The sequence below is a fragment of the Amphimedon queenslandica genome, unplaced genomic scaffold (assembly GCF_000090795.2).
Source record: "Amphimedon queenslandica unplaced genomic scaffold, v1.1 AMPQUscaffold_12602_Cont10992, whole genome shotgun sequence".
Lineage (NCBI taxonomy): Eukaryota > Metazoa > Porifera > Demospongiae > Haplosclerida > Niphatidae > Amphimedon > Amphimedon queenslandica.
This window is the reverse complement of record NW_003547162.1, coordinates 1-26567: the sequence shown is the minus strand read 5'-3', so window position 1 is coordinate 26567 and position 26567 is coordinate 1. Positions and strand designations below refer to the sequence as shown.

The 26567-nt window shown below is 37.3% G+C and overlaps 9 protein-coding genes across 9 annotated transcripts; 4 read left to right on the top strand and 5 right to left on the bottom strand.

The window, feature by feature from the left end:
* The first annotated feature begins 36 nt into the window (after positions 1-36).
* On the top strand, positions 37-2151 carry LOC100640938 (centrosomal protein of 131 kDa-like). Its single transcript, XM_003390328.3, has 5 exons — positions 37-279; positions 355-439; positions 1411-1565; positions 1693-1882; positions 1952-2151. The coding sequence occupies exons 1-5, from the start codon at positions 83-85 to the stop codon at positions 2021-2023; spliced, it is 699 nt and encodes a 232-aa protein (XP_003390376.2). The 5' UTR covers positions 37-82; the 3' UTR covers positions 2024-2151.
* Positions 2108-8232, bottom strand: LOC109587356 (probable fructokinase-5). The gene is made up of 18 exons (XM_020003591.1): positions 8043-8232; positions 7901-7937; positions 7753-7829; positions 7599-7697; positions 7453-7478; positions 6610-6706; positions 6453-6543; positions 6260-6305; positions 5313-5440; positions 4914-5022; positions 4058-4142; positions 3528-3648; positions 3444-3481; positions 3208-3375; positions 3002-3103; positions 2696-2824; positions 2476-2579; positions 2108-2348 (listed from the first exon to the last, which is right to left on the bottom strand). Exons 1-18 carry the CDS (start codon positions 8185-8187, stop codon positions 2235-2237), a joined length of 1716 nt encoding a protein of 571 aa, XP_019859150.1. The 5' UTR covers positions 8188-8232; the 3' UTR covers positions 2108-2234.
* Positions 8233-8262: 30 nt separating this feature from the next.
* LOC100640814 (espin-like) lies at positions 8263-10471 on the top strand. Its single transcript, XM_003390327.3, has 5 exons — positions 8263-8948; positions 9005-9229; positions 9301-9481; positions 9807-10032; positions 10240-10471. The coding sequence occupies exons 1-5, from the start codon at positions 8306-8308 to the stop codon at positions 10249-10251; spliced, it is 1287 nt and encodes a 428-aa protein (XP_003390375.2). The 5' UTR covers positions 8263-8305; the 3' UTR covers positions 10252-10471.
* A 25-nt stretch (positions 10472-10496) lies between these two features.
* LOC100640686 (hydroxyacylglutathione hydrolase, mitochondrial-like) lies at positions 10497-14126 on the bottom strand. Its single transcript, XM_011409067.2, has 9 exons — positions 14056-14126; positions 13783-14000; positions 13535-13599; positions 13283-13403; positions 12491-12596; positions 12258-12361; positions 11796-11897; positions 11539-11618; positions 10497-10880 (listed from the first exon to the last, which is right to left on the bottom strand). The coding sequence occupies exons 1-9, from the start codon at positions 14096-14098 to the stop codon at positions 10796-10798; spliced, it is 924 nt and encodes a 307-aa protein (XP_011407369.2). The 5' UTR covers positions 14099-14126; the 3' UTR covers positions 10497-10795.
* A 14-nt stretch (positions 14127-14140) lies between these two features.
* LOC100640179 (rho GDP-dissociation inhibitor 1-like) lies at positions 14141-16230 on the bottom strand. Its single transcript, XM_003390322.3, has 6 exons — positions 16124-16230; positions 16004-16063; positions 15752-15890; positions 14885-14965; positions 14659-14799; positions 14141-14523 (listed from the first exon to the last, which is right to left on the bottom strand). The coding sequence occupies exons 2-6, from the start codon at positions 16052-16054 to the stop codon at positions 14324-14326; spliced, it is 612 nt and encodes a 203-aa protein (XP_003390370.1). The 5' UTR covers positions 16055-16063; positions 16124-16230; the 3' UTR covers positions 14141-14323.
* An 86-nt stretch (positions 16231-16316) lies between these two features.
* On the top strand, positions 16317-18813 carry LOC100640559 (meiotic recombination protein DMC1/LIM15 homolog). Its single transcript, XM_003390325.3, has 17 exons — positions 16317-16456; positions 16518-16562; positions 16612-16662; positions 16776-16850; positions 17091-17111; positions 17159-17241; positions 17306-17319; positions 17372-17410; positions 17496-17537; positions 17589-17661; positions 17712-17803; positions 17860-17933; positions 17996-18110; positions 18169-18219; positions 18303-18312; positions 18395-18511; positions 18568-18813. Exons 1-17 carry the CDS (start codon positions 16397-16399, stop codon positions 18635-18637), a joined length of 1032 nt encoding a protein of 343 aa, XP_003390373.1. The 5' UTR covers positions 16317-16396; the 3' UTR covers positions 18638-18813.
* On the bottom strand, positions 18695-20088 carry LOC100640431 (phosphatidate cytidylyltransferase, mitochondrial-like). Its single transcript, XM_003390324.3, has 8 exons — positions 19977-20088; positions 19789-19883; positions 19642-19732; positions 19293-19551; positions 19083-19225; positions 18941-19025; positions 18837-18899; positions 18695-18781 (listed from the first exon to the last, which is right to left on the bottom strand). Exons 1-8 carry the CDS (start codon positions 20085-20087, stop codon positions 18717-18719), a joined length of 912 nt encoding a protein of 303 aa, XP_003390372.1. The 5' UTR covers position 20088; the 3' UTR covers positions 18695-18716.
* A 59-nt stretch (positions 20089-20147) lies between these two features.
* Positions 20148-24146, bottom strand: LOC100640304 (chitobiosyldiphosphodolichol beta-mannosyltransferase-like). The gene is made up of 15 exons (XM_003390323.3): positions 23907-24146; positions 23715-23795; positions 23437-23543; positions 22800-22948; positions 22628-22717; positions 22453-22519; positions 21660-21721; positions 21488-21579; positions 21361-21399; positions 21230-21292; positions 21042-21152; positions 20915-20976; positions 20642-20694; positions 20512-20587; positions 20148-20423 (listed from the first exon to the last, which is right to left on the bottom strand). The coding sequence occupies exons 1-15, from the start codon at positions 24121-24123 to the stop codon at positions 20289-20291; spliced, it is 1404 nt and encodes a 467-aa protein (XP_003390371.1). The 5' UTR covers positions 24124-24146; the 3' UTR covers positions 20148-20288.
* A 50-nt stretch (positions 24147-24196) lies between these two features.
* LOC100640053 (RNA-binding protein with serine-rich domain 1-B-like) lies at positions 24197-26190 on the top strand. The gene is made up of 3 exons (XM_003390321.3): positions 24197-24306; positions 24469-24723; positions 24901-26190. Coding segments are annotated over exons 1-3 (1350 nt in total). The 5' UTR covers positions 24197-24304; the 3' UTR covers positions 25994-26190.
* The last annotated feature ends 377 nt before the right edge of the window (positions 26191-26567 follow it).

The following is a 26567-nucleotide window of genomic DNA, read 5'->3' as shown; positions in this document are numbered from 1 at the left end:
ACATTCAGTAAGAAGACTATGTGTGTCCATTATCATTATTATTATTGTGTCTTAAACTGAATTTAAGGAGCTTCAGGAAAGGATGAAAATTGAGCGCCAAATGTGGGAAGAGAATTACCTCAAGAAGCAGGAGGCGGTTCTAATGACGAGGGAGAGAGAGATGAGAGAAAGATTGAGAAGAGAGAGGGACATGGAGATAGAGACTGTTATTCAAAAGTTAGAAAAGGAGACAGCGACTGCTAGAGATGAGACTGAGAGAGGAGCAGAATCAAGAATAAAGTGAGATTTATTATTATTATTATTATTTTAGGTATATATACATGTAATATGATTTATTAATGTATTTTTGTGTAGGAGAATACGAGAGAAATATGAGACTGAATTACGAGAAGTTGAGAGATCAGAAAAGAATACTCTTCAAAAATTTAACACAATGAAAGTAAGTACATGTATATATTATATGTTTTAAGTAACTTTAAAAAATCATAAAAAATCTAATTTTGATTCGAATCAGCTCAAACTTTCTATGCAACATAAGTACATGTATATGCATCAGAAAACATTATAAAAATGTAGAATTTTCTAGTTTTCATTTTTGGCGAAATTTGGCCAAAGTCCCTGTACTATAGTACAGGGACTTTTACCCGGTTTTTAAAACTTTAAAAAATTTGTAAAAAATCTAATTTTGATCGGAATCAGCTAAAACTTTCTGTGCAACATAAGTACATGTATATGTATCAGAAAATATCATAAAAATTGAGAATTCTCTACTTTTCATTTTTGGCGAAATTTGGCCAAAGTTCCTGTACTATAACCCAATTTTTGAACAACTTAAAAAATTCGTTAAAAATCCAAATTTGATCAAAATTGGCTCAAACTTTCTACACAACATAAGTACATGTATATGCATCAGAAAATATCATAAAAATTGAGAATTTTCTAGTTTTCATTTTTGGTGAAATTTGGCCAAAGTCCCTGTACTATAGTACAGGGACTTTTACCCGGTTTTTGAGTAACTTTAAAAAATCATAAAAAATCTAATTTTGATTGGAATCAGCTCAAACTTTCTGCGCAACATAAGTACATGTATATGCATCAGAAAATGTAATAAAAACCAAGAATTCTCTACTTTTCATTTTTGATGAAATTTGGCCAAAGTCCCTGTACTATAGTACAGGGACTTTTACCCGATTTTTGAACAAATTTAAAAATTTGTAAAAAATCCAAATTTGATCAGAATTGGCTCAAACTTTCTACGCAACATAAGTACATGTATATGCATCAGAAATTATTATAAAAATAGAGAATTCTCTACTTTTCATTTTTGGCCAAACTGTGCATACAGTACATGTGATTGGTCAGATTATGCAACCGGGTCTACTCCCCTTGTAATCCTCTCCTTATTTCCAGAGCCAGTTATCAGATTTGGAAGGTGAAGTGGTCAAACTACGCTCTCACCTCCGACTAAAGGAAGAAGAAGTAGCAGAGATCAGTCAAACAGCATCTAGACTGACCCGTGAACGAGACCAATTTGCTGACATAGTCAGACAAGAATTTGCAGAGAGGCAAGGAGAGACTCAAACACATTGAGATATGCTTACCATCTCACTGTCCTACTCTCCCTCTTCCTCCCTACCTCTCTCTCTCTCTCTCTCTCTCTCTTTCTCTCTCTCTCTACTCTTCTTCTTTTAGACTAATATCAATTGAAGAAGAGAATAGGCAGTTCAAGTTAGAGTTAAGTGAGTTACAGGCGAAGCACAAATTAGAGTTAGAGAGACTTCAAAGAGGAAAGGAGAGGGAACTAGCTGAGCTACATGATCGGGTCAAACAGGCTCTAGCTAAGAAAGAAGAGAATCTAAAATCACTTAGAACACAGCATCAGGTAAAGAACAGAAATATTAACAGAAATGGCTGTATTATTTAATAATAAATTATAATCATTCTGTCATAGGCGGCACTCAAGAGGGCAGATCACTTAGAAATGTTACTGGAGCAGCAACGAAAGGAATTATTGAAAAGATGAAGTCACTCACTAAATAAAATGGATATCACTTATTGTTAATTTAATTAAACACCTAACCTCTCACATCTATATGCACCTGTTTCATTTTAAAATGCATCAGAAGTGATCATACTTATTTCCACATTAAATTATAATCAATTATAAACAGCAGCAGCGGCAGCATTACTCGTTAAGTGTGTGGGCGTTAAATTGTTAGTAGTTATGCAGTCATTCATTTTCCTAGTCTTGATCCTATCGTTCCACCTGGGTGGTTCCCACCAAAATCTTTTTCAGTCACACCTTTCCTTAATATCAGCTCAGAGACTATGGCATTAACTAGGATGTCCTAAAGATTTTAAAAATAAATATTTAAAAATATAAAATTATTAAATTACAGACAACATAATTAATATCAACAATAAACAAGCTTATAGGTTAAAATATTCAATTATTATTAATATTATTAATAATACCTGTATTGCAAGACTAGTAGTGGGTAGACAGCCAAACGGCTCCTCATTAATATCAATATGGCTGTAATCAACACTGTGGGTACACAATTTCCCTAGAGACGAGCCTGCACATAACAGATCAAAAATAATAATAACAACTACTACTCTGTTATAATGACACTAGTAAAGACACTATGCTACATGTACGCGTATTTAAAAGTGTGTGGCTGTGTTGCTGTGCCTTGTTTCCCAGCGATTGATATCGTAGTGACTCCTTTAGCTAAGACAGAAGCAGCTGCTTCAACTGTTTCATCAGTAGATCCGCTGTGAGAAATGAATATACACACATCTCTACCAGGAGTCAGTTTACCTGTAGAGAGAGACAGAGAGAGACAGAGAGAGAGACAGAGATAGAGACAGAGACAGAGAGACAGAGACAGAGACAGAGAGACAGAGAGAGAGACAGAGAGACAGAGACAGAGAGACAGAGAGAGACAGAGACAGAGAAAGGTGTAAATAAGGAGAGATGTAAGAGTAAGGGAGGAACCTAGATCTCCATGCCTCCATTCTACAGCATTGACGTATTGTGATGATACTCCAATGGAGCTCAATGAAGCGGCTAATCTGCTAGCAATAAGACCAGATTTACCTACAACAAATGAAAGAATGTCCACATGTCACTCTTTGATGTGTTATTATGATCACAATCATTTGGTCAAACTTTTTCACAAGCTTGCTTGTTAAAACTTTTACCTATTCCGCTGGTGAATATTTGCCCCTGGCAATCCTCCAAAATAGTTAAGACGTCGTTCAAACTTTTCCTATCAAAATCTGAAGAGAGAAGCTGTTGGGTGGCAGCTGCATCTCTCTCAAGGGAAGAAGTAAAACCTTTCAAAGCTTCGTCACTCCCAAATTCAACACCTTAAAGAATAAAATAATCAACAATCATACACTCAATAAAACTGTACTACATACATACACAGCCTTACCAAACGTCATGTCTGGTAAATAGTGTTGCAGCAGTTTCCTGAGAGAGAAAGGGTAAGATCATCAGTTGTAAATACAGCTCATACTTTGATGATGGGACAGGTACTCCACCTACTGACTGGACTCCAGCTGCTCCAAAAGCATTAGCTATTCCTCCTAACCGCTCAAGCTCAGCAACAGACCCTGGGAACCCGTAACTTGATAGACCTAAAGTATACCATTAAACCATTATACCAGTGTACCAATATACCATTAAACCATTATACCAGTGTATCAATATACCATTAAACCATTATACCAGTGTACCAATATACCATTAAACCATTGTACCAGTGTACCAATATACCATTAAACCAATGTACCATTATACCAATATACCAATGTACCATTATACCAATATACCATTATAATGTATCATTATACCAATATACCATTATACCATTAAACCATTAAACCAGTGTACCATTGTATCATTATACCAGTATACCATTGTACCAATATACCATTAAACCAGTGTACCAATATACCATTATACCAGTGTACCATTATACCATTATACCATTATACGAGTGTACTATTGTACCAGTGTACCATATGGTACTAATGCACTGCTTACCTACAATCAGTCCTCCTAGAAAAGCATCTCCGGCTCCAGTCGTATCAATCACTTTATCAACTGGCATTGACTTTACCTTAATAACCTTTAATAATTATAATAAGTATTAAAGAAGAGAATTAATAATAATAATAATGAACTTGTTAGTAACAATGAAGTATTGTGTGCTTTAAATTGGCTTTATAAGTTAGCTAGGACACACAGAGACAAACATGTGACACTACAGTAATTGTGACACTGCAGTAATTGTTAAACAATAATGTGTTATACAAAAGATCAGCACAAAGAGAAGCTCTACATGTACTTACAACAATGGTTAATGAATGGTAATAGATATTTTAATACAACTGCTATATATGACCATAGACATTATGACCCATGGCCTTCCTTACAGTATAATCATACATTAGTCTCCAACAACAAGTTAATTCAGTAAATTAGGCCAGCCACCAAATATGCCACAAGACACCAATCAAACTAATGCCAAGCATATCTTGTACATGTACACCCAAAATGGAATAACAGAATCCTCTATACAATTCAGTTAATAATGTGTATTATATTTGTTATTTTGTGTCATGAGTTGTTAAGAGTGGCAGTACAGTCCCATGGTACATTATATCACAACCATAAGATCACTAGTGAATGCACTGCAGGTGGATATGTCAAATGTGCTTGTATAAATGTACTTCACCCTTTACCTCTGCCCCACTATTCATCAGTTTATTGTGCTACAGATACAGTTATGCACATTCAGATACAACTAGTAAAAGCTATTATATTAATATATGCACATGCTGGTATGTATCGAACAATAGAGTTATATGAGGCTCACGTACTCCATTAGTTGCCTTACGTTGTTCTTTGTTGCAAATATGCTGCCAGAAGCTCCATCAGTGATAGCAACCATCTTTGAATTACACTCCTCCATTAGATTAACTGCAGCATCAACAAGGCCTCCTGAACTGTGCGTGTGTGCATGTACATGAGTGAACGTGTGTGAATGTGTTTGTGTGAAAATAGGTCAAAATATGTTAAGTCACACACACACACACACACACACACACACACACACACACACACACACACACACACACACACACACACACACACACACACACACACACACACACACACACACACACACACACACACACACAAAGCTTATAAATGAATTGTCAATGTCATAGCAACAAGTTATACAGGCCATTAGCAATGGTGTGTTCACAATTACTGACAAATAAGGAGACCATACCTACTCTCTCTTCCCATGACTTTCAAAACTTCATCGGCAGCTGCTTTGGCTGGTTTAATGATATCCGCTAGTCTCAAACACTCCAACATGTCCTCCATCACACCAAGCTTAGCTTCTTCAATGGCCGCCTAAAAAGAAAGACAAACTCACACACACACACGTCATAACGATGTTACAACAGCTGCATGTATTTAATTAATTTATATCAAGAGTGCACATGGGTATATCAAAGTTTTACAACTGATAATTAAATTAATATATCGTATTATTAGTCTCTCATTGAAGGCCTCAGGGGAGTTTCGTGTACTGTACATTCACAACATTAATATATTGATATCAATATATTAATATAAAATATTGATATAAATAATACATCAATATATTAACATATTGAGTATACATTGCTCTACAGTAGTCATTAGCAAGAGAGAGGGAGAGTAACTTGGGAAAGAGAGAGAGCAGCTGGACTCTAAGACATGTACTATTAAGACTGAGCCAGCCAAAGAGGGTTAGATCATTAATTAAACAAACTATTATTATTATTATTATTAACTAATTGATTAATTAAAGTGATATTATATTGACTAGACATTGAATAGAGAGACGTGCCACAGCAGCTGAGCAATAAATTAATAAATATTAATTAAATATAATATTAAGAGAGAGAGACTACACAAGACTAACCAATTGAGTTATATACGGCAAAATTAAAAGCACCTGCAGCTCACAATACCAAATGACTAGCCTCTATATAATGGACACTTTGAAAGTGTCTCTATTATACAGAGGTGTCCTTATGGGGAGGTTATTTTATACAGTAAGGAATGTAATTGGTACACTAGGTGCTGTCCGTTAAATGGAGGTGTCTGTGTTTATAAAGAGGCCATATATATTACCATTATGTCAGCAAATGCACTGAATACATAGTTATAATTTCCATAACTGACCTTAGGGGGCACATCTAAATCCAAAATGGAGACAACACCTGCTTCTCTGTATGTACATGTAGTGAAGAGTGCACGGATGATAATAAATATTGATAAACAAAAGGAACACGATATGGTAAGAAGTTGTACAAAGTATGGAGGCTTGTATGTAGTAGCAATCTTTATACGCTAGCAGCTGCTAGTAATAGCTCACTTTGCCATTTTTAGTATCTCCAGGACTCCAGTAAAAGGCAGCTGGGATATCTCAGTGGTTACCATGGAAGCATTATTCTTAATCGCAGACTCTGAGGAAGGACAGAAGGAGATGAACAATATGTCTTTAAATAATAAAATTATAATAATTTAAATACCGAATGCAGCTCTTGCTGATTGCGTGTTGATAAGGAAAGAAGCAGCTGGTGCTTGTAAGATGCTCCTCTCACCGTCTTCTTGAATGAATACATGGCACTAACAAAATGTAACGTAATATAACACAGCTGCTGCCTCAAATACTGAACATGATTCTACATGTACACTCCAATAACTCTAAAAATTGAAGTCGGAATCAGCTCAAACTTTCTACACAGCATAAGGACATCAATATGTATCAGAAAATGTAATAAAAATTGGGGGTGATTTTGGAGCCATTTTTGGAAAAAACCATGGGCTATAGCCTTGGGTAGTTTTTAGAAATTGGCTGACTTTTAAAAATGCTCATAACTCAAACATCTTCTATCAGAATCACTTCAAACTTTCTACATAGCATAAGTACATCAACACAAATGATCACTGAGTGTGTGGCCCCACATTTCAGTAATCCTGCCCAATCCCCATAACCCTATCATTACCATGACGTCAGTATACCATGTCCATGTAGTGTATAGTACAAATGATATTTTATACTCATCAACCTACGCCAAACAGTAATCAGTAATGTATATTGCATTACCACTAGACTGCGATCCCACACATACAACAATTTGTGAGACACAAGGACAAATGAGAGGAAATAAGGTGTGTCTGTTATTGATACACACACACAGGTAGTCACACACACACACACACACACAACATAAATTACTTAATGCATATATACATGTGTGTACATGCAGACACTATTAGTCATTAGTGGTATCATATTTCAACAACACAGACGATGCATTAAGTTCACATGGTGCACTATATTGACAAATTAAAGTTAATTAGTGACTTACTTCTGAAGTGATGTAATTATCTTTGACTAGAGAGAGAGAAGGAAGAGGAGGAAGGAAGTGAATGGTGTTTGAATGAAGGAGAGAGTGAGGGGGAGAGAGAGAGAGGGGGAAGGTGGGTGGGTAAGAGATATCATATTCTTCCTAACCTTCAATAAATTCAGTTGTCACTCCCATTCTTTTCAATCTTGACCGAATAAAGTTTCCCCCTTCATCGTTGCCTTGAAAAGCTAGCAGTCCTGCCGGGACTAAGGAACACACTCAATAATACCAGACCCCTTCTCTTATAACACCCATAAATACCTCCTCCTAGGGCAGCCCAGGCTAAGTGGTTAAGAGTTACTCCACCTATCAACTGGGCCTCTCTGGCTTTAAAAGGACTAGTAGATAATAAATAAAATAAATAATAATAAATAAATAAATGAAACTGAGACTATGTAGCATAAGTTACCTCATAAAGAATCCCTTTTCTCCTGCTTGAGGAACAACTGTACAAGAGAACATACAAAGTACAAGTAAATATACAACTAGATCCACAACACCACAAATACACACCCTCTTCTATCTCACTACACGATGATCGATGGTTGTACCTCTAACGTTGTATATATTGTCCACAACGTTACTGCCACAGCCTAGGACATATTTCCTGCCAGGTTTACTAACTGAGGAGAGTCTTCTACCTTTACTCAGAGAAGAAAGAAGACAGCCATTTAATGATCTGAAACTGCAAGCCATCTTGCAGTGCAGTGAGTAGGCGGGGCTCGCCTGCAGGCATATCGCATGAATGTATAAAAGCTGGGTAACATCAATTCAGTTGCATTTTTCTCATTTTCTCGACATTTTCTCAGCTGAAATGATGGCAGAGGCTTTGGCAACAGCCCCAAGTAGTCTCATTACTATCTTCCAGCCTGTCTCTGGCTACGAAGAAGAGCCAGCGGCCGCCAAAACTACCAGAGACAGAGCAGAGACTGGCGTCATACTCACCAACAGGAGCTGCTTGAACACAGAGCAAGACGAAGAGCTCATTGATTTGGTGGACGGGCTCAACTGCTGCCATTCTTGTAGTCTCTCTTCCTCTCCACTCATAGAGGCGGTCAGCAGTGATCATGCCGGTTGCCTCAAAGAGATTCTCTCTTCACCATCACCGCCTGACCTACTCGCTCCTCTACTAACCACAGGAGTCACTGTCTGCCATCTTGCAGCTCGGAAAGGATCAGCCCGTGTTTTACAGCTACTTCTAGAGATAGAGCCTTCCCTGGCGTTGTGCAGGGATTACAAAGGAGCCACTCCATTACATACCACCGCTCAACACGGGGAGATCGAGTCAATGAGATACCTACTGCTCAATTCTGACTGTCGGAGCGACACTAAGGATTCTGATGGCGCCACTGCTGTCCACTATGCTGCTATGTCTGGTAAATTGGACTGCCTGAAAGAGCTCTGCATTCAAGGAAAATGTGACGTGAACTCTACCACAACAGGAGGAGAGACACCAGGTATATTATTACAAAAACTGTTTTAAAATTAATATCAATCTTTCTTTGATCAATAGCTTATTTTGCTGCTCAAGAAGGACACTTGGACTGCTTGCAATGGCTGACGCAGTACGCTGGGGCTGACCTTGGAACGGCATCTTATGATGGCATGAGCCCCATTCATGCCGCGGCTCAGAACGGACAGTTACACGTGGTCCACTGGCTAGTCAGGTCAGCCAATTGTCCGGTTAACCTCAGGACCAGTGACGGAGCCACGCCAGTACATTTTGCAGCTGCTAAAGGTAACGAAACATAATTGTAATGTCTCACTATTAATTGATAAAAATCTATAACTCAATCCTCAACTCTACAGGGCATGTATTGTTACTGGAATGGATGTTGCACCATCATTTGGCCAGTGGGCTAGAGAGAGATGATTATGGCGCAACTCCAGTACACGATGCAGCTGAACACGGGCACATAGAATGTCTACATGTCTTTTACAATCACTCGGTCAAACTGGACATGCAAGACGCCGATGGATTCAAGCCAAAGTGAGCCCAAAACAAAATAGTAAACAAGAGGGAATTGAACAAAAACTAAACAGGAGAAATAGCAAATAAAGAATTGGGCCTTGCCTTTAGTCCAAACACAATATTACACTCTAGTAGTACTAATAATACTATGGCCCCAACCTCCCATGTTACAAGGATGCTGATCATAGAAGTGTCATATTTCCAACTAGTTAACACAACTTTAGATTTTAAGGCGACAAGAATCAAATAATGTGATAATGATTATACAAATACCCAGTTCACATGTAGTCTACACGTTATATAAATTAATCATCATTAATGGTTCAATAATATTTATATTTAGGGATCTGGCAATGGACAAAGGTCACATCGAATGTGCAGCATTTATCGGTCACCCACGGCAGCAAATGGCCAGCTGGATACAGCAAAAACGACAGCTACAAGGAGCATGGCAACTACCAGTGAGAGTGGACGAAGACGTTGGAGAAGGAAAGTATGTACAATTGAACAGACACAACAAGAAAGGAATCAAGAAGAGATTGTCATTTAGCTTCTTCTCAAAAATGAAGGTGAGAGAGAGAGAGAGAGAAGCATCATAAAGTGAGAGTGACTCAACAATATGAATATTTTAAGAGCATATGACTAACAACAGTTACAATGTACATGAACACTGAGTGAGTGGGGGGGGGGGTAGTACACTACAGTGAGGTACTGTTGATGAATAAACTAAAGGTGTACATCATTAGACAAATTCATTATTCCTTTTCATCGTGTAGGCATCAAAATGATTCCTGTTACACTCACGTCACCAGGGAACAACATTCATTCACAGAACACTACTCAATCATACAACATGTACAATATAAACACATACAATGATGCATCTTTATCCTTATCACTAATTGTTGCACACACACACACACACACACACGATCATTGCAATGTTGTTGTACAGTTTTACTTCCTCTCTTTTGCTGTTATTGTCTATTACCATATACTACATCTTAATCAGATCACTTTGTACTGGATATTCTTTCAATATGATTACTATCTCTTGGCAAAGAAGATTAAAGACATGAGTACAGATTATTAACTTGATAATATGAATGAAAATATTCATAATACATTAATATTCACACACAACACAGAGAGAGAGAGAGAGAGTTACAGACAAAGAGGCACAACATGACATGAGACAAAGACACAAGGACAGTCTGTCAACAGCACTTCATGATTTGAATTTATAGCTAAAGGTACAAATATAGTTTGAAAGAGTGAGAATATTAGTTCATTTAGCACGTTTATGAACTCCATCTTGATAAACAAGGGGAATTAGAATGAGTCTTTCTCTTTACGAAGATAGGCCATTGTAGAGATTGGATCTGTTGCTTTGGCATGAGCTTGAACAGAAGCCTCTCTGCATCAGAGAGAGAGAGAGAGTGTGTGTGTGAGTACTATAACCACTATGTATACACTATAAGCTACAAGACATAGAAATGAGGTCTGGCCAGAAACCAAATGGAAGCAACCACATGAATTGGATCAATAACAAAAAAGCACCTGGAGGAACATCATGTACAGTATGTACACGTACATGGACAGGAAGAGAAAAGTATTGTCTACTAACATTTCCAAGAGAAGTACATTAAATACACATAACATAACAATTATAATAACAATAAAATAATAATAATAATAATAATGACAATAATAATTGACTAATTTGTATAAACAGGTACACATGTGCTAGTGTGGGAGAAGGTGCAGCTGGTTTAAACCAGTGAGAGGAGGAGAGGGTGTCTGCCCTCCCACCCAACAACCAATACATACACCCAATAACCAGTAACCAGTAACCAGTAACCAATACATACACCCACTGACCATTAACCAGTAACCAATACACCCATTGACCATTAACCAGTAACCAATACACCCATTGACCATTAACCAGTAACCAATACACCCATTGACCATTAACCAGTAACCAATACACCCATTGACCATTAACCAGTAACCACTAACCAATACCCATTGACCATTGACCATTAACCAGTAACCAATGTACCCATACGTACCTCACTCTCATAAAAGGATTATAAGTTAGTTCCTCTCCAATGGTGGAAGGAACAGTTGGTTCACCAGCCTCTCTCTTGGCCTGAGGAAACATTAAGAGAAAGAATATCATTCAAAAGACATAACTCAACCCAACATAAACAAACAATACACATACAGTAATATAATGCTGCTATGTCACAGGACTGCCACACACACTAAATGAGATTAAAATACACAAACTGATTCATATGCCAAACCAGCTACACAATATACTAACCTTTGCCCATACTAATTTATCAGCAGCTGCTTGGTTGCCGGGTTCAACGTGTTGGCTGTAAGCCAAACCCTTGACTGTATATTCGTGACCACAGTACACTTGCTGGATAATAGAGGATATGATAGTAAAATTAATGTGATTAGAGAATACATTCAAAGCACTACAGCTAGGGTATAGTATACAATATAAACTCTATTGCATATCAAAGCATATAAAATGATTATAATATAGCAATTATCATCCTGTTTAAAGAGAATGTCTTAGTTTGTATAAAAATGAATTATTACATACATCAATTAATTAAAAGAATAACTGGTTTATCATTTTAAAAAGATAAAAGACTATACTACAGAGAGAGAGAGGGAGAGAGAGAAAGAGAGTCTGGAATGTAATTTAATACAATTGTAATATCATATACATGTACCTCCATGACTGTTGTAATAGTAATTTATGAACACTTACTGTTTCTGGAGGCAGTTCAGCCAAAACTTCTATCAATGCGTGATACATTTGTTGAGCTGTTCCTTCAAAAAACCTGCCACACCCACTAACAAATAGAGTGTCACCTAATAGGAGAGCAAAGCCGATCTATATTGATCACTCGTTTAATTTGAGACTTTTAAAAATTAAAAAAAAGAATGAGTTTAGTTACTATTTAAGTGGCATTATTATAGTCACACCCAAGCTCTTCCTACCTGTGAAAACGGCTTTAGAAGAATTGTCGTTACTATTCACGTAAAAGCAAATGTGTCCAGTTGTGTGGCAGGGAGTCTCGTAAGCAGTGACTGTCAATGAACCAACCTACAGCAAGAGTGCAATGATTGTCAGAAAACCTAAAATTATTATTTTTAAAGTTACTGAAAGCCCAAAGTCCCTGTACTATAGTACAGGGATTTTGGCCAAATTTTGGCAAAAATAAAAAGCAGAAAATCCTCCATTTTAATAATATTTTCTGATGCATATACATGTACTTAAGTTGCGTAGAAAGTTTGAGCTGATTCCGATCAAAAGTAAATTTTTTATGATTTTTTAAAGTTACTCAAAAATTGGGCCAAAGTCCCTGTACTATAGTACAGGGACTTTGGCTAAATTTTGCCAAAAATGAAAAGTAAAGAATTCTCAATTTTTATTACATTTTCTGATGCATATATATGTACTTATGTTGTGTAGAAAATTTAAGCTGATTCCGATCAAAATTAGATTTTTTATGATTTTTTAAAGTTACTCAAAAATCAGGCCAAAGTCCCTGTACTATAGTACAGGGACTTTGGCCAAATTTCGCCAAAAATGAAAAGTAGAGAATTCTCCATTTTTATGATATTTTCTGATGCATATACATGTACTTATGTTGCGTAGAAAGTTTGAGCTGATTCCGATCAAAATTAGATTTTTTATGAATTTTTAAAGTTACTCAAAAATCGGGTCAAAGTCCCTGCACTATAGTACAGGGTGCAGTACTTACAGTGACTAACTAATGGAGGTAATACCTTTATTTTATCATTTGTGCTAACTCTGCGATTAAGACCAGCAATCCGATCATCGTTACCACACACAGTCAAACCAGATGGTATCAAATTTAACAACTTCTCGTTGCCCCCTGCATGGTCCCTTAAACGAAACATAAGATCCCTTATCACAAAATTATTTTTAAAAGCGACAAGTTATTGTATTAATTATTTTATTATTGTTTTATCATAGCTCAAAAATGAAGTACAAATGACATAAAATAGCTTGCTCACCAATGGTGGTGTGTCGTTAGAACCGTGGTCAGTTTTACCTGTTCCTCTTTCACTAGTTCAAGGACCTATTATAAAGAGCATGAAAAATAATCGTTGTTATATTTTAATTAAAAAAAAATTATTTAAAAAGTCGTGAATTGCTTTTTAAAATGGTTTGGCAATTAGAATTTTGCCTAAAATTACAGTATTAATTAATTCATTATCATCAAAAATAATTATTATTTAATAATAATAATATTATTATTAACTTTTTCCGGTTCCACAGGATCAACGACAGCTGACTCCTTCGTCTCCTCGTCTACCAGGAGGTACATGTAATTGTCCTTTAGGGCGGGAATCAGTTTAATGTACATGTCCTTTTGTGACACTGTGATGGGAGACGAGTGATGGGTAAATGACAGATGAGATTTATGCAACAAGTTTGACTTTTTAAAGCAATTCCTGCTAGAGCTGGTCTGTCTGAAAACTAAATTATGAAATAACAGCAACTAAATTGATTTAAAGGAGTTTGTTTAGCTTACAAAATCTTGAACAATATCCAAATAGTAAATGAGAAAAAGACATTTAATATGAAGCCCAGCCCACTACAACAAGGTAAAAATTAAGTGTATTTTTAATAAATTATTACAAATTGAAAAGGCCACAACTGAAAAATGGCAAAACAAAAAGAACAAAAACAACAATAATAATTAACTTCTACACAACAAAACGTATCTACAATAATTATAAATCGCTACAATCATTCTTAGTCAAAAAGAAACAAAATGGCCACATAAAGACAGACTATTCTCATTTCTCCCAATCCTTGGCGATCTTTAAAACCCACTCCCACTCAAGGATGGGGTTCTTGTCATCGTCGGTGAACTTGCTCTTGATGGTGTAGTCCCCCCTAGCAAGCATACCACTGGGTGCGTCTTCTACAGGTGTAGTAAAGACATGTGCTTCTGTCTTAGGACCATAGCTCCCAACCATTAGGTTGGACTTGTCAACTGTTGTGATAAAAATGAAAGAGAATGTAATCAAACTGACATAACTTTATCTTAACAATAATTGTTACAAGTACTTTTAAAACCTCCCCCCTCTCTCTCTCCCAGGAGATGATATAATTTCTTCTTGCTTAGTACCTTTTATTCCTTTCCTAAAGGCTCCATGATTGTAGCGGAGACCTGAGACAATCTCCCTCTGAACACGGAAGACAATTTTAAGCCGATACTGCGTCCCCTCCTTTATCACTACTGGGTTCTTCTTAAACTTAGACAGATCACCTACACAAAATGAATAGCCAGTTATTAATAAAATATAAATGCAGCAATGTAATTTTGATTCGGTTTGCATCACAGAGTAACATACCAGTGAGATCTAAAGTGATTTCGTCACGGCCTTCTGGAGCAATAATCATCTGCTTTAGTAGCACATTTGAGCCACCTTCGTCTAGAGAGAGAGGGAGAGAGAGAGAGGGAGAGAGAACAGGGTTGATTACACATTCTCTGTTTAGGCAACAATTATCAGTAGTCATTGATTCAATATATTCATTGCACAAACATGTACATGTAGTTTCATGATGAAAGCACAAATACTAAGTATCACAATAGTGACATTGTATGGACATTCATAATCATCTGACACTCCTACAGAGTACATTTTTTAACCAATCATTCTGTCATTGTGTGAAATAAATCACCCATGGCAGCCCTCCTTTGTAACACTGTCTCCTTCAGCTACAGGAGGAATCACTATGTACTAGTGGAGTTATGTACCTACTGGTTTATATCTTAAGTTAACAAAACCAAACCAAAGAGCTACCAATGTAACTGATAATCATGTGGAAGATAGTGAAATCTCAAAACATAAACAAAATATGCCCACTTTTATTCATTTCACCACAAGACAAACGACGCACTACCAAACCGTCACTTCAAAACATCAACAGTATAAGGATCATGTGGAATGTTTAGTTGATCATTATAAATTGTCATCTTCACAAATTTCCAATTATAAAACAAAAAGGACACTTAAAGAGTAAAATGAGCTTGTACACTACAAGTGTTTAACATAATTACTCTAATGGCTGCCAAAAAGACACTCAACTGAAAACAAAGCAAACCAAATCATAACAAGAGATAATTATAAAGCCAGTTCCACCCTCATACTAAATAAGGTATTGAATTCTTTGCATGTCATTATACTAATAACTTTAATTGTACACCATTCCCTCACCTAAAATACCCGCTGTCTGCCCCAGCAGCTGCTGCTTGTACTTGACGAGGGACTCGTCGTCAGCGTCCATCTGCTGTATAGTTTGTAAGTCGACCTTTTTAGGAGCCTTGTACCCTGGCGTGGTCTCATCCTCTTCTCCCTGTAATATCATAAAGGGAACTGAGTCTGTACGTGTGTGTAATTGAATTATGAGACACTAATCTCATGCACTACTAATAATAATAATTGTACAAACTAATTAGGTCACTCTACCTCTGGGACTTCTGGAGGGAGTTGCTCAGCTTGGTCAGCGCCCTCGGCCATGTCTCCTATCTGGTTGCATTAGGAGAGAAAAAATAGATAAATGTCCTAGGGAGCCATGGGCTAACTTACAATCAAATTTGAGAGAGAAAGGGAGAAAGAATGAAAAAGAAAATGGAGCCCCACAGAAAGACTGATGCAGCAGGAATAGGAAATTGGCCGCAATTATTGCGCATGCTCAGTTTGAGTAGGCGGGATTTCTAGTTATAAATTTATTAAGGATATAGTTATAAATTAAAGTTGATCACGTGATGCATAGTGCCTTTTCGCGCATTATCAACTGCTGCTAGGCTGCTAAAACTTTCTGCTCATTTTGGAGGCTGAGACTGCTGAAGCTTAAAGAACATGTTCCAGCATGAAGATCAAGTCGTGTGCAGCAATGAGCTCCAAGACAATTTGGATGATGTGAGTTGTTCAAGTAATCATGACAAATTTCTGATTTAAAATTGATTTTACACTGATGCAGGAATCATTTTTCCAAGACATTGATGTCCTCCAGAACCATGGCATTGTAAGTCTAGCTCAGCTGTGTTTACAGCTTATATTCTCTTGCATTTTAGAATGTGGCTGATCTTAAGAAGCTCAAGTCAGCAGGAATATGCACTGTCAAAGTAAGTAGTACATACAGCCTACAATGTCCAACTGATTCAACCGGCATGATATCAGTGCCAATTTAAACACTGCACAAACACATCATGGATCTTTATTCTTAACTTTTGCTTAGGGAATTCAAATGACTACTAGAAAGAAACTGTGCAATATCAAAGGAATCTCTGAAGCTAAAGTTGACAAGATAAAGGTATCATAGCACATTGAATCACTGATCCTGGCACCTACAGTGTTCTCTCTTAAGTATAACACCACCTGTTCCAAACTACTGCCCTTCATGCATGTTATACCTGAGACAATAACAAGTTACAACCAGTCCTTATAGACTAATTGTCTACTGACATTGCATGATTGCATCAGTACATTGTATTCTTCAGTAGTTACAAGCTTATGATATCCATTATATATTATAGCCATTATACATTTATAGGAGGCTGCAGGAAAGCTCTCAGTAAGTTCTCATTTGAGGCAAATGATAGAAAATGATTTTTTTCACAGTCCAGTGACTTTCTGACTGCATTGGAGTACAGTGATAAGAGGAGGATGGTATTTCGTATAGCAACTGGCAGCCAGGAGTTAGAGTAAGCTAGAAAAAGTATTAAATATGTCTGATAATAATTATTATCATCTGTTCTCCTATCATAGCAAACTTTTAGGAGGTAATCTTATAAACAGTACACATATACTCTATGGTTCTGCTCTTTACTGTAGGTGGAATAGAAAGCATGGCTATCACTGAAGTATTTGGAGGTGAACACAATGCTTGCATACACAATCATGTACATGTACATGTACGTGTTGTACATGTACATGTACACATTGTTCTTTTATGCAGAGTTCAGAACTGGCAAGACTCAACTATCACATACCCTATGTGGTAAGTTAGTGTATAACAGTATACATCAATATATGGCACACATGCTTATAGTAACTGCACAGTTACCTGGTAAAAATGGATATTCAGGAGGGAAAGTTGTATTCATCGATACAGAGAATACATTGCAAGTGACCACAGTGCATGGACATGTTTTTAATTAATATCCATGTATAGTCGTCCTGATCGATTAAGAGAGATTGCTGACAGGTTCAATTTAGATCATACGGCTATGCTTGACAATGTATTGTATGCCAGAGCTTATACGAGTAAGAGAAATTATGAAACACTGCAGTTTAAAATAATTACACTTTAACTGTCTCAGGTGAGCATCAAATGGAGCTCCTTGACTGCGTTGCTGCAAAGTTCCACGAAGAGCCGGGAGTCTTTAAACTCCTTGTACGAGTTTGTTATCCATAATGATGATGACGGTGATTACATTTTTACTTTCTATATAAAAGATTGTTGATTCAATCATGGCTCTATTCCGTGTTGATTTCAGTGGACGAGGTGAACTTGCTGACAGACAGCAAAAACTGGCTCAAATGCTCTCAAGGCTACAAAAAATATCAGAAGGTTTGGCTATTTATGTATTACTCCTTGTGATAAAGAAATCCTCCACACCTCTTCTTAGAATATAATGTTGGAGTGTTTGTCACTAATCAAATGACTGCTGATCCTGGAGGTATGGCAATAAAAATGAAATGACTGTAGTTATAGTTCTTTTAATATTTTATCTGCATACACACATTCACTATGCATAAACAGCTACAATGAGGTAAGTATAAAATGAAGGAAAGACACTCAAAGAGAAGGAATGGGAGATAAAGTCATTTCTAATTACATTATATCATCTTTAGCTTTCAAGCTGATCCTAAGAAGCCAATAGGAGGTCACATATTAGCTCATGCTTCTACAACACGAATTAGCCTTAGGAAAGGAAGAGGAGAAGTACGCATAGCAAAGATATATGACAGGTATAATCAATAGTAGTATCTTGTGTGTCAGTATTAGATCCTATTACATTGTATAGCCCTGACATGCCTGAGAATGAAGCTACATTTGCCATAACTCCAGGAGGCATCAACGATGCCAAGGAGTGAAGCTAACTAACTATAATACTAGCTGGGAACATTAGCTGCATATAATTCAACATGTGATTAATGTAATGATCCACAAGCACTAGAATAAACTTTTAAACATTTTGACTAGTTTTAAGCCACTGTAGACAATTGTTTTCTTAGCCCCTATATGACAAGTAATGATACCACACAAATCAAATACTGTTTATTAATCATGTACCTGCTGTTAATATTCCTTTTAAAGCTTGCTGTCTACTGCTGACAGTAACTATTGATGTAATAGCTGTACAAAAGAAGATAAATGAAAATTTTAAAGAAATTAACCTTCTTCTAAAGTCTGTCCATTTTGCATGTTTTTATAAACTTTTGATGGCAATTGTCTTGCATGATCTTCAACTTTTAAGGAGATCTACATAAAAATGAAAAGAATAGAGATGTGAACTTGTAAACACAGCAATATACTTACATTGACTGTGTAGGAGCTATCACTGTTTAGAGTTAAATATTGATTAATAAATGGTGAATAGAGTTGTTTGAATTCGGGAACAGCTGGCTTTAATATATTAATAATTTTATTCTTATCCTCTCCAACAGTCATCCTGAAATCGCCTATTGACCGATAGAGAGAGAAATAATAGAAAGTTTTAAACACTTCAATTCAAAAGCATGCACATACCCATATAAGAAATACTTATTAATTTCAGAAACAATTCCCATTCTGTTACGACTGGTTTGTTCAGTAGTAGCAGTGAAGTTAAGAGAGCAAACTGCAGATTGTATTGTACAGCCCTGCTCAGCTCATGATGTGTAGTGTCATTCTTTGAATTGATTAATAATGTGACTGGCTTCTGCATACGCCCACTAGCATATAGCCACTCCCATTCATTCAAATCTCTACAGAAATCACCAACCGACATCACTCCATACTTGATTAGCTGGATAAACAGAGAAATAGAGAGAGAGAGAGAGAGTTTTTAAAAATAAAAATAACATGCGATTGCTAAGAGTTTAAGGACATTTCATACTTGATCATGAGTATCAATATGAACCAGTGTATTGTAGTATAGTCCAGCTGGTCTGTGTTGAACATTAACTATGTAAGACTCGCCTAAATATCTACATCATCATAATCATCATTTAATGTATCATAAATGATGTAGCTTCTTGAATACCTTAAGAAAGAGTAATGAGATGGATTAGTTTGAATGTTCTCCTTATGCCACGACTGAGAGTTATTCACAACAAAGACCAGATCAAGCATCTTGCCCTAATATGGAAACCCACCATATATCAACACTTCTCTTGTTAAAAAGTGGCTCCAAAAGTCCTCCATTTATATTTAGAACTTTTTGTGCAGTACCTTATCTCTCCCGTGCTGCTGTAAGGCCGCTGATCCATAAGCAAACACAAGTTCTGTTGGCGGAAAACGAGACAAAAGAGAAGAAACCAATCCTCTCACATTAAACGCCATTTTGTGCGAGGTTTCTACGACCACGTGCACACACGTGGTCAGAATTATAGAGGGAGTGGCTGAGAGAATAAGAGAAAAATAAACTCTTTTTCTACTGCTGAAAAGAAAAATCAAATAAAAGACAAAAACACTAATATCATGAAGGGATAAAACTAAAACAATTATCAGAAAATGAGAAGATAAGTATCATCATTATTATAATTATAAGTGTCCAGTTACTAAAGGAAGAACATGCAACTTCCAGTAATGGTGCCATCTTAGACTGTGAAAGGACACGAGATTGTCACGAAATCGATTGAGAGACGTATTAGGTGAAGGGAAACCGCTGCAGAGCCTCTGGAATAATAAATAAAGATAAAAGAATCGGCTCAAACTTTATACTTAATAGCATCACAAGGATGCAACAATGGATCATGATACATACCTGCAGCTGGCCTGCTAGCTGCTGGTGGGTGTCAAACGCCAAACCATTGTGTTCGTCTTTAAGTAACTCGTGAAGACTAAAATCCAAAAAATAAAAATAAAAATAATATGTGAGAAATAAACTGTTTTACCATTCAAAGCGAAAAGCACAGACTGGAAGGCCACAGCCAAACATATCAACAATCTAAAACATTAAAAAACAACACAAAAAATGAATTCAACATCAGTATATAGCCTCCATATAATGGACACTTGTGGACAAGGCAGTGTCTCTGTTATACAGAGGTGTCCTTTATGTGGAGGTTGTTTTATACAGTAAGGAATGTAATTGGTACACTAGGTGCTGTCTGTTAAATGGAGGTGTACGCTATAGAGAGCGTCCATTAAGAAATGTATGTACGTACTTTCATTGGAAGATCAAGACCTGATGAAGATTTGTGCAAACAGACCCCAAGATCAGCAGATGCTAAAAATAAAGTGAATTCATTAAACCGCGACACTAGAGTAAGCAGAGATGTACAAGTACAATACCTAGAAGAACTGGATAGTCTTCGCTAGAAAGCCACATCGTGATAATATTGACTTGTTTGAAGCACTTCTTTTTAATTAGGTCCTCGTAGTAAGACTTTAAAGGGCCTTTACCTGTTATAATAATAATAATAATAATAATAATAACAAAATAATAATAATAATAATAATAATAATAATAATAACAGTACCAGTTATAATGCAGACAATAGTTGGGAGGTTGTTGCCAGGATCTTTAGCTTTTTCTTCATATACTAAACAAGAAAAAAAAAATTTGAACGAATCCACCCCACCTGTCCTCAATCAATAGGACTGGACTCACTTTCAAGTGCCTTTAGAAGTATACTGAAATCTTCATCTTCTACAGATTTAGGAAACAACAGCAGTAAACAACAGCAGTAAACAACAACAGTAAACAACAGCAGTAAGAGATAGTTGTGTTCATGTACCTGTCCAGCTGGTGCTACTGACAAGAAGGAATGGTCTGTCATCTCTCAGTCTAGTGCCAGTTGGGGTACTCTCGCTGAACCCTGTTCTTGAGCTAATGGAAGAACAGAAGGAGAGAGTGACAAGTGACATTGTAAAGAAGATACAAGTGTATGTATTAGCATATGAACATACACATTCTTTTCGTTTCCATTGTCTTTAAATATTGGGATGGTTTGTGAGAGCTTCAGAAACAACTAAAGAATAGAAAACATGAACATACTATACAGCATGCAATAGTGGGGTCTACTATGGATAATTAATATACATGTACATGTATGTACCATCAAATGGCCGTAACTCGAAAAATTGAAATCGGAATCAGCTCAAACTTGCTACACAGCATAAGTACATCAATATGTATCAGAAAATGTAATAAAAATTGGGGGTGATTTCGGAGCCATTTTTTGGAAAAAACCATGGGCTATAGCCTTGGGTACTTTTCAGAATTTTAGCATTTTCTTAAAATGGCCGTAACTCGAAAAATTGAAGTCGGAATCAGCTCAAACTTTCTACACAGCATAAGTACATCAATATGTATCAGAAAATGTAATAAAAATTGGGGGTGATTTTGGAGCCATTTTTTGGAAAAAACCATGGGCTATAGCCTTGGGTACTTTTCAGAATTTTGGCATTTTCTTAAAATGGCCATAACTTAAAAAATTGAAGTCGGAATCAGCTCAAACTTTCTACACGGCATAAGTACATCAATATGTATCAGAAAATGTAATAAAAATTGGGGGTGATTTTGGAGCCATTTTTTGGAAAAAACCATGGGCTATAGCCTTGGGTACTTTTCAGAATTTTGGCATTTTCTTAAAATGGCCATAACTTAAAAAATTGAAGTCGGAATCAGCTCAAACTTTCTACACAGCATAAGTACATCAATATGTATCAGAAAATGTAATATCTCCCTTTAGAGACTCACCTCGTGTTTTTGAGCAGTAGATACAACTTGGAATATATTAGGAGGTCTATCATACATGACATATGAACTACAGTAGATATCAAAAAAAAAGATAAAAATAAAAATAAAAGCAAGAACACATAGATTTTGTTCAGAAACATTATTCGTAATAAATATTTCATACAATAAAACTTACTTTACTCCCCAGTTCTTCCGAAGGTCTTTTCTCATAGCGTCAGATACACACAACCTAGCGCTGACAAAGAAACTCATCACTCTCTCGTATCTAAAGAGAGAGAGGGAGGAGAGAGAGAAAAGAGAGGGAGACAGAATTAAAAGGATACTATATTCTATGCAAAGGCACTTACATCCAGGTAAGCTTCACAAGGATGTGATTTTCCCCAAGAGAGAGAGCCATTATCGTATAAGCATAATTATGATAGTCGACTATTAGCTTGCTTCCTCTTAGCAAAGACACTAGAATCAGGACAAACTGACTTGGTATGGCAGGAGGAGTCTAAAAAACAAGCCTTTCATTAATCTATCATTAATATCATTGTGTATCTTGTATCATTAATAGAAGTACTAGAGAATATTTTACTATAGGAAGCTAAGAGCCGTACTATGATACAGACCATAGACATTGATGATGACGAAAATAAAAAAATATTCAAATTATGAAAGAATGCAACACAGCTGTCTCTAGCAACCAGTGTACATGTACATGTATGTACATGTATGTGTACTCGTGTTGTGAGGATATTATGAGCTGATTCTGATCAAACTAGATTTATAATCGGTAGATTTATAATCGGGCCAAAGTCCCTGTAGTGCAGGGACTTTGGTCGAATTTTGCCAAAAATGAAAAATAGAGAATTAGACCACGGCCAAGAGATATAGCCAATATATTTACTGTAAACACACAAACTGATAAAAACATGTACACGTACATCATATGTACATGTATATTAGGTACTGCATGTACATGTACACGACCATACGGACCTGGAGTAAAACGTTTGATGGTTTTTTCGTCTTCTTGATCAGAGTCCAGAACAGAGTAACCGTTTGGAATAAAACTTTAGAAATGTAGCGAGGAAGAGAAGGTAGTCCTGTAGGAAAAAGAGAGAATGAAAGATAGTGAATAGAAAGACAACAAACAAGAGGAGGAAATAAGGAGAATAAAGTCATGCCACATTCTACATCTACATGTACATGTAAATCTCAAAGGATGTAAAAGAGAGAGTAGAGCAAGAGGAAAGGGAATAGAACTGAAGACTCACTGTTAATCCTCTCTGGTATATCAGGTAGGTAATAGACATTGACCTTGGCACTCTTGGACAGAGAAGGAATGAGCTGAGAGCCTATGACATTGAAAGAAAGAAAGAGATAGATAGAGGCACTTAATATGGGGGAAAGATGGAGTATACTTATAAAATATATAAATACAGGGCTGCTTAGAGTCTCTCCTATACCTCCATAGCCGATAATGTCCACATCAAAGTCCTGAAGAGCGAGAGAATGTGAGTGATACTGCATGCGCGGGCTCCGTCCGATGTCACCCAAAACTACAACCTGTACCCTCTTCTTTCCATCCTCTTCCCTCCACTTGAGACTGAGGAGGATGGTCCCAGACACGAAGAGAATGAGAGGAAAGAAAACAAGAGAGAAGAGGACAGCAAACACAGCCATGAGGGCTGAACCTGCACTCTAATTAGAATAAAAAGTTAATAACTTTTAATTAACTGACGCTCACTCATGTAATAGGTGTGGTTAAAATTTTCAGCCCCGCCTACCCACACAGCAGCAGGTGTACATGGCGCCCTCTTGGTGAGCCTGAGAGTAGAGAATCTCCTGCCATCTTCTTCTCAGGATGTGAGTATATTCTCTTACCAGTACTATTAGTATTCTTATGCTTTATATTGTACAGTACTAGCGTGTATATATATCAGATTATTGTAACTGCTCGTGTTCACGTTGTACTGATCAAGGGTTGGGGAGAGTTTTTGGCTTATTATTATTATTATTTGTGTGTAGGCCAAGAAGTAGAAGTAGAAGTCGTTCAAGGGATCGAGGGAGGAGGAGAAGGTCTCGTTCTTATTCCCCCCGTGGGCGGGAGAGAGATAGGCGGAGTCCTGTGAGACGTAGGGATGATAGAGTGAGGGGGCGGAACGATTGGGACAGGAGACGGGACCGAGGGAGAAACCAGTATCGGAGTTATGGTGGGCGTGGTCGACCCTCGTCTCCAAGGGGACGTCCCAGTAGGAGGAGATCAAGGAGTAGATCGAGGAGGTAATTGTGGGAGTGGGTGTGGTTTGGCTGGATGATGTTATAATTTAGCTCTATTTGAAGTTGATCACATTTTGACTTGTGAAAATCACTTCCCCGTGTCTGACAGCCAATAGAGACATACATGTATACTGCTCTATCCTTTTAATGCTGTCATTATTATTATTATTCTATTTATAGTCGGGGTCGTAGGAGCAGTACCAGTAGTGATTCCTCTCGTTCCTCTTCCTCTGGATCCTCCTCACGCTCATCTCGCTCCAGCTCAGGAAGCAGCAGTAGAAGCAGCAGCTCTAGCAGGAGCCGATCGCCTTCTCCGAGCAATAAGAAGTACTCAAAATCCTCAGCTAAACCTGAACCAAAGAAGACCAGTCAAAAAGAGGAAACAGACACTCCTAAGACAACTACACCTCGTAAAACCTCTCCAACCAGACAAGAGAAGGATAAAGGTGTTCCCCCTCCTCCTCCTCTTGCTCCTCCTCCTCCCACTTCAATAAAGCAAGATCAGGTAGGAGAAGAGGATCAGAAACCACGTGCTAACATTCCTCCTCCTCCTCCTGCTGGACCTCCTCCCTCTGATCCAGCTGAGGATAAGAAGGTTGTCTCTGATAAATCAGAGGCAAAGGATGTCTCGCCATCTCCTAGCGTAGGGTCTAGGCGCTCGGGTTCTAGATCGAAATCTCGTTCTCGTTCCAAGTCTGGTTCAAAGTCTCGTTCCCGTTCTCGTTCCAGTTCTTCCCGTAGCTCCTCCAGCAGTGCTGGTTCTCGTAAGAGGTTCTCTCGTGTTAAAGGCTCTCGCTCGCCCTCTCCCTCCTCTCCAAAGCGCCGCAAAGAGCGTAGCCCCACCCCCAAACCAACGAAAGTATTTGTTGGCAAGTTAACTCGTAATGTTACCAAGCCACACCTCAACGAGGTATTCTCAAACTTTGGCAAAGTCAAGAACATTGATCTTCCTCTTGATAGACTTAATTTCCTCCCGCGTGGTCACGGCTACGTTGAATTTGACACTCCTGACAATGCCACAGCTGCTATGAAACACATGGATGGTGGATGGATTGACGGTCAGCAGGTTACAATACAGCTGGTTCTCCCCTCAAGAAATGAGGGAAAGCATTTCCGTAACTTTTCTCCGCCTCGTAGACGCTATTATCGGTCTCCACCTCGTCACAGGGGTGGGGCCTGGAAAAGGAGCCCACCACGTCCTCGCAATCGGTCTCCTCGCAGGTCACCTCCGAGACGTAGACGAAGTAGGTCACGGTCTAGGTCACCACGTTAGGCTCTTGTGAGTGGTGCTAGCGCCCGTGACCTGAACACTTTACATTATTTTTGTTTATGAAGACTTTTCTTTATTTGATGTCTCTCACAATTATAACTTTTTCATTTCCTTTCTTTTCCCTCTCTCTTAGTCTCACTTGCTTCACAGTATGCACAAGTTTTCTTTATATAAGAATGACATCTTCTATAGTCACTTTATGTACATGTACCTGTAAGAGTCTCTAGCAACTTTAAAAATTCTAAAAAAATCTAATTTTGATTGGAATCAGCTCAAACTTTCTATGCAACATAAGTACATGTATATGCATCAGAAAATATCATTAAAATGGAGAATTCTCTACTTTTCATTTTTGGCGAAATTTGGCCAAAGTCCCCGTACTATAGTACAGGGACTTTTGCCCAATTTTTGAGAAATTTTATAAAAAATCTGATTTTAATTTGGAATTAGCAATATTTAACGGTTTGAAACTTTGAATTCAGCTGCAATCACAGGTGGCTCATTCTCTTTTTGTTCATGAAACTTATTGATAATAATTAAATGCAATAAAATGAAATTCTCAGACAATAGTTATTGA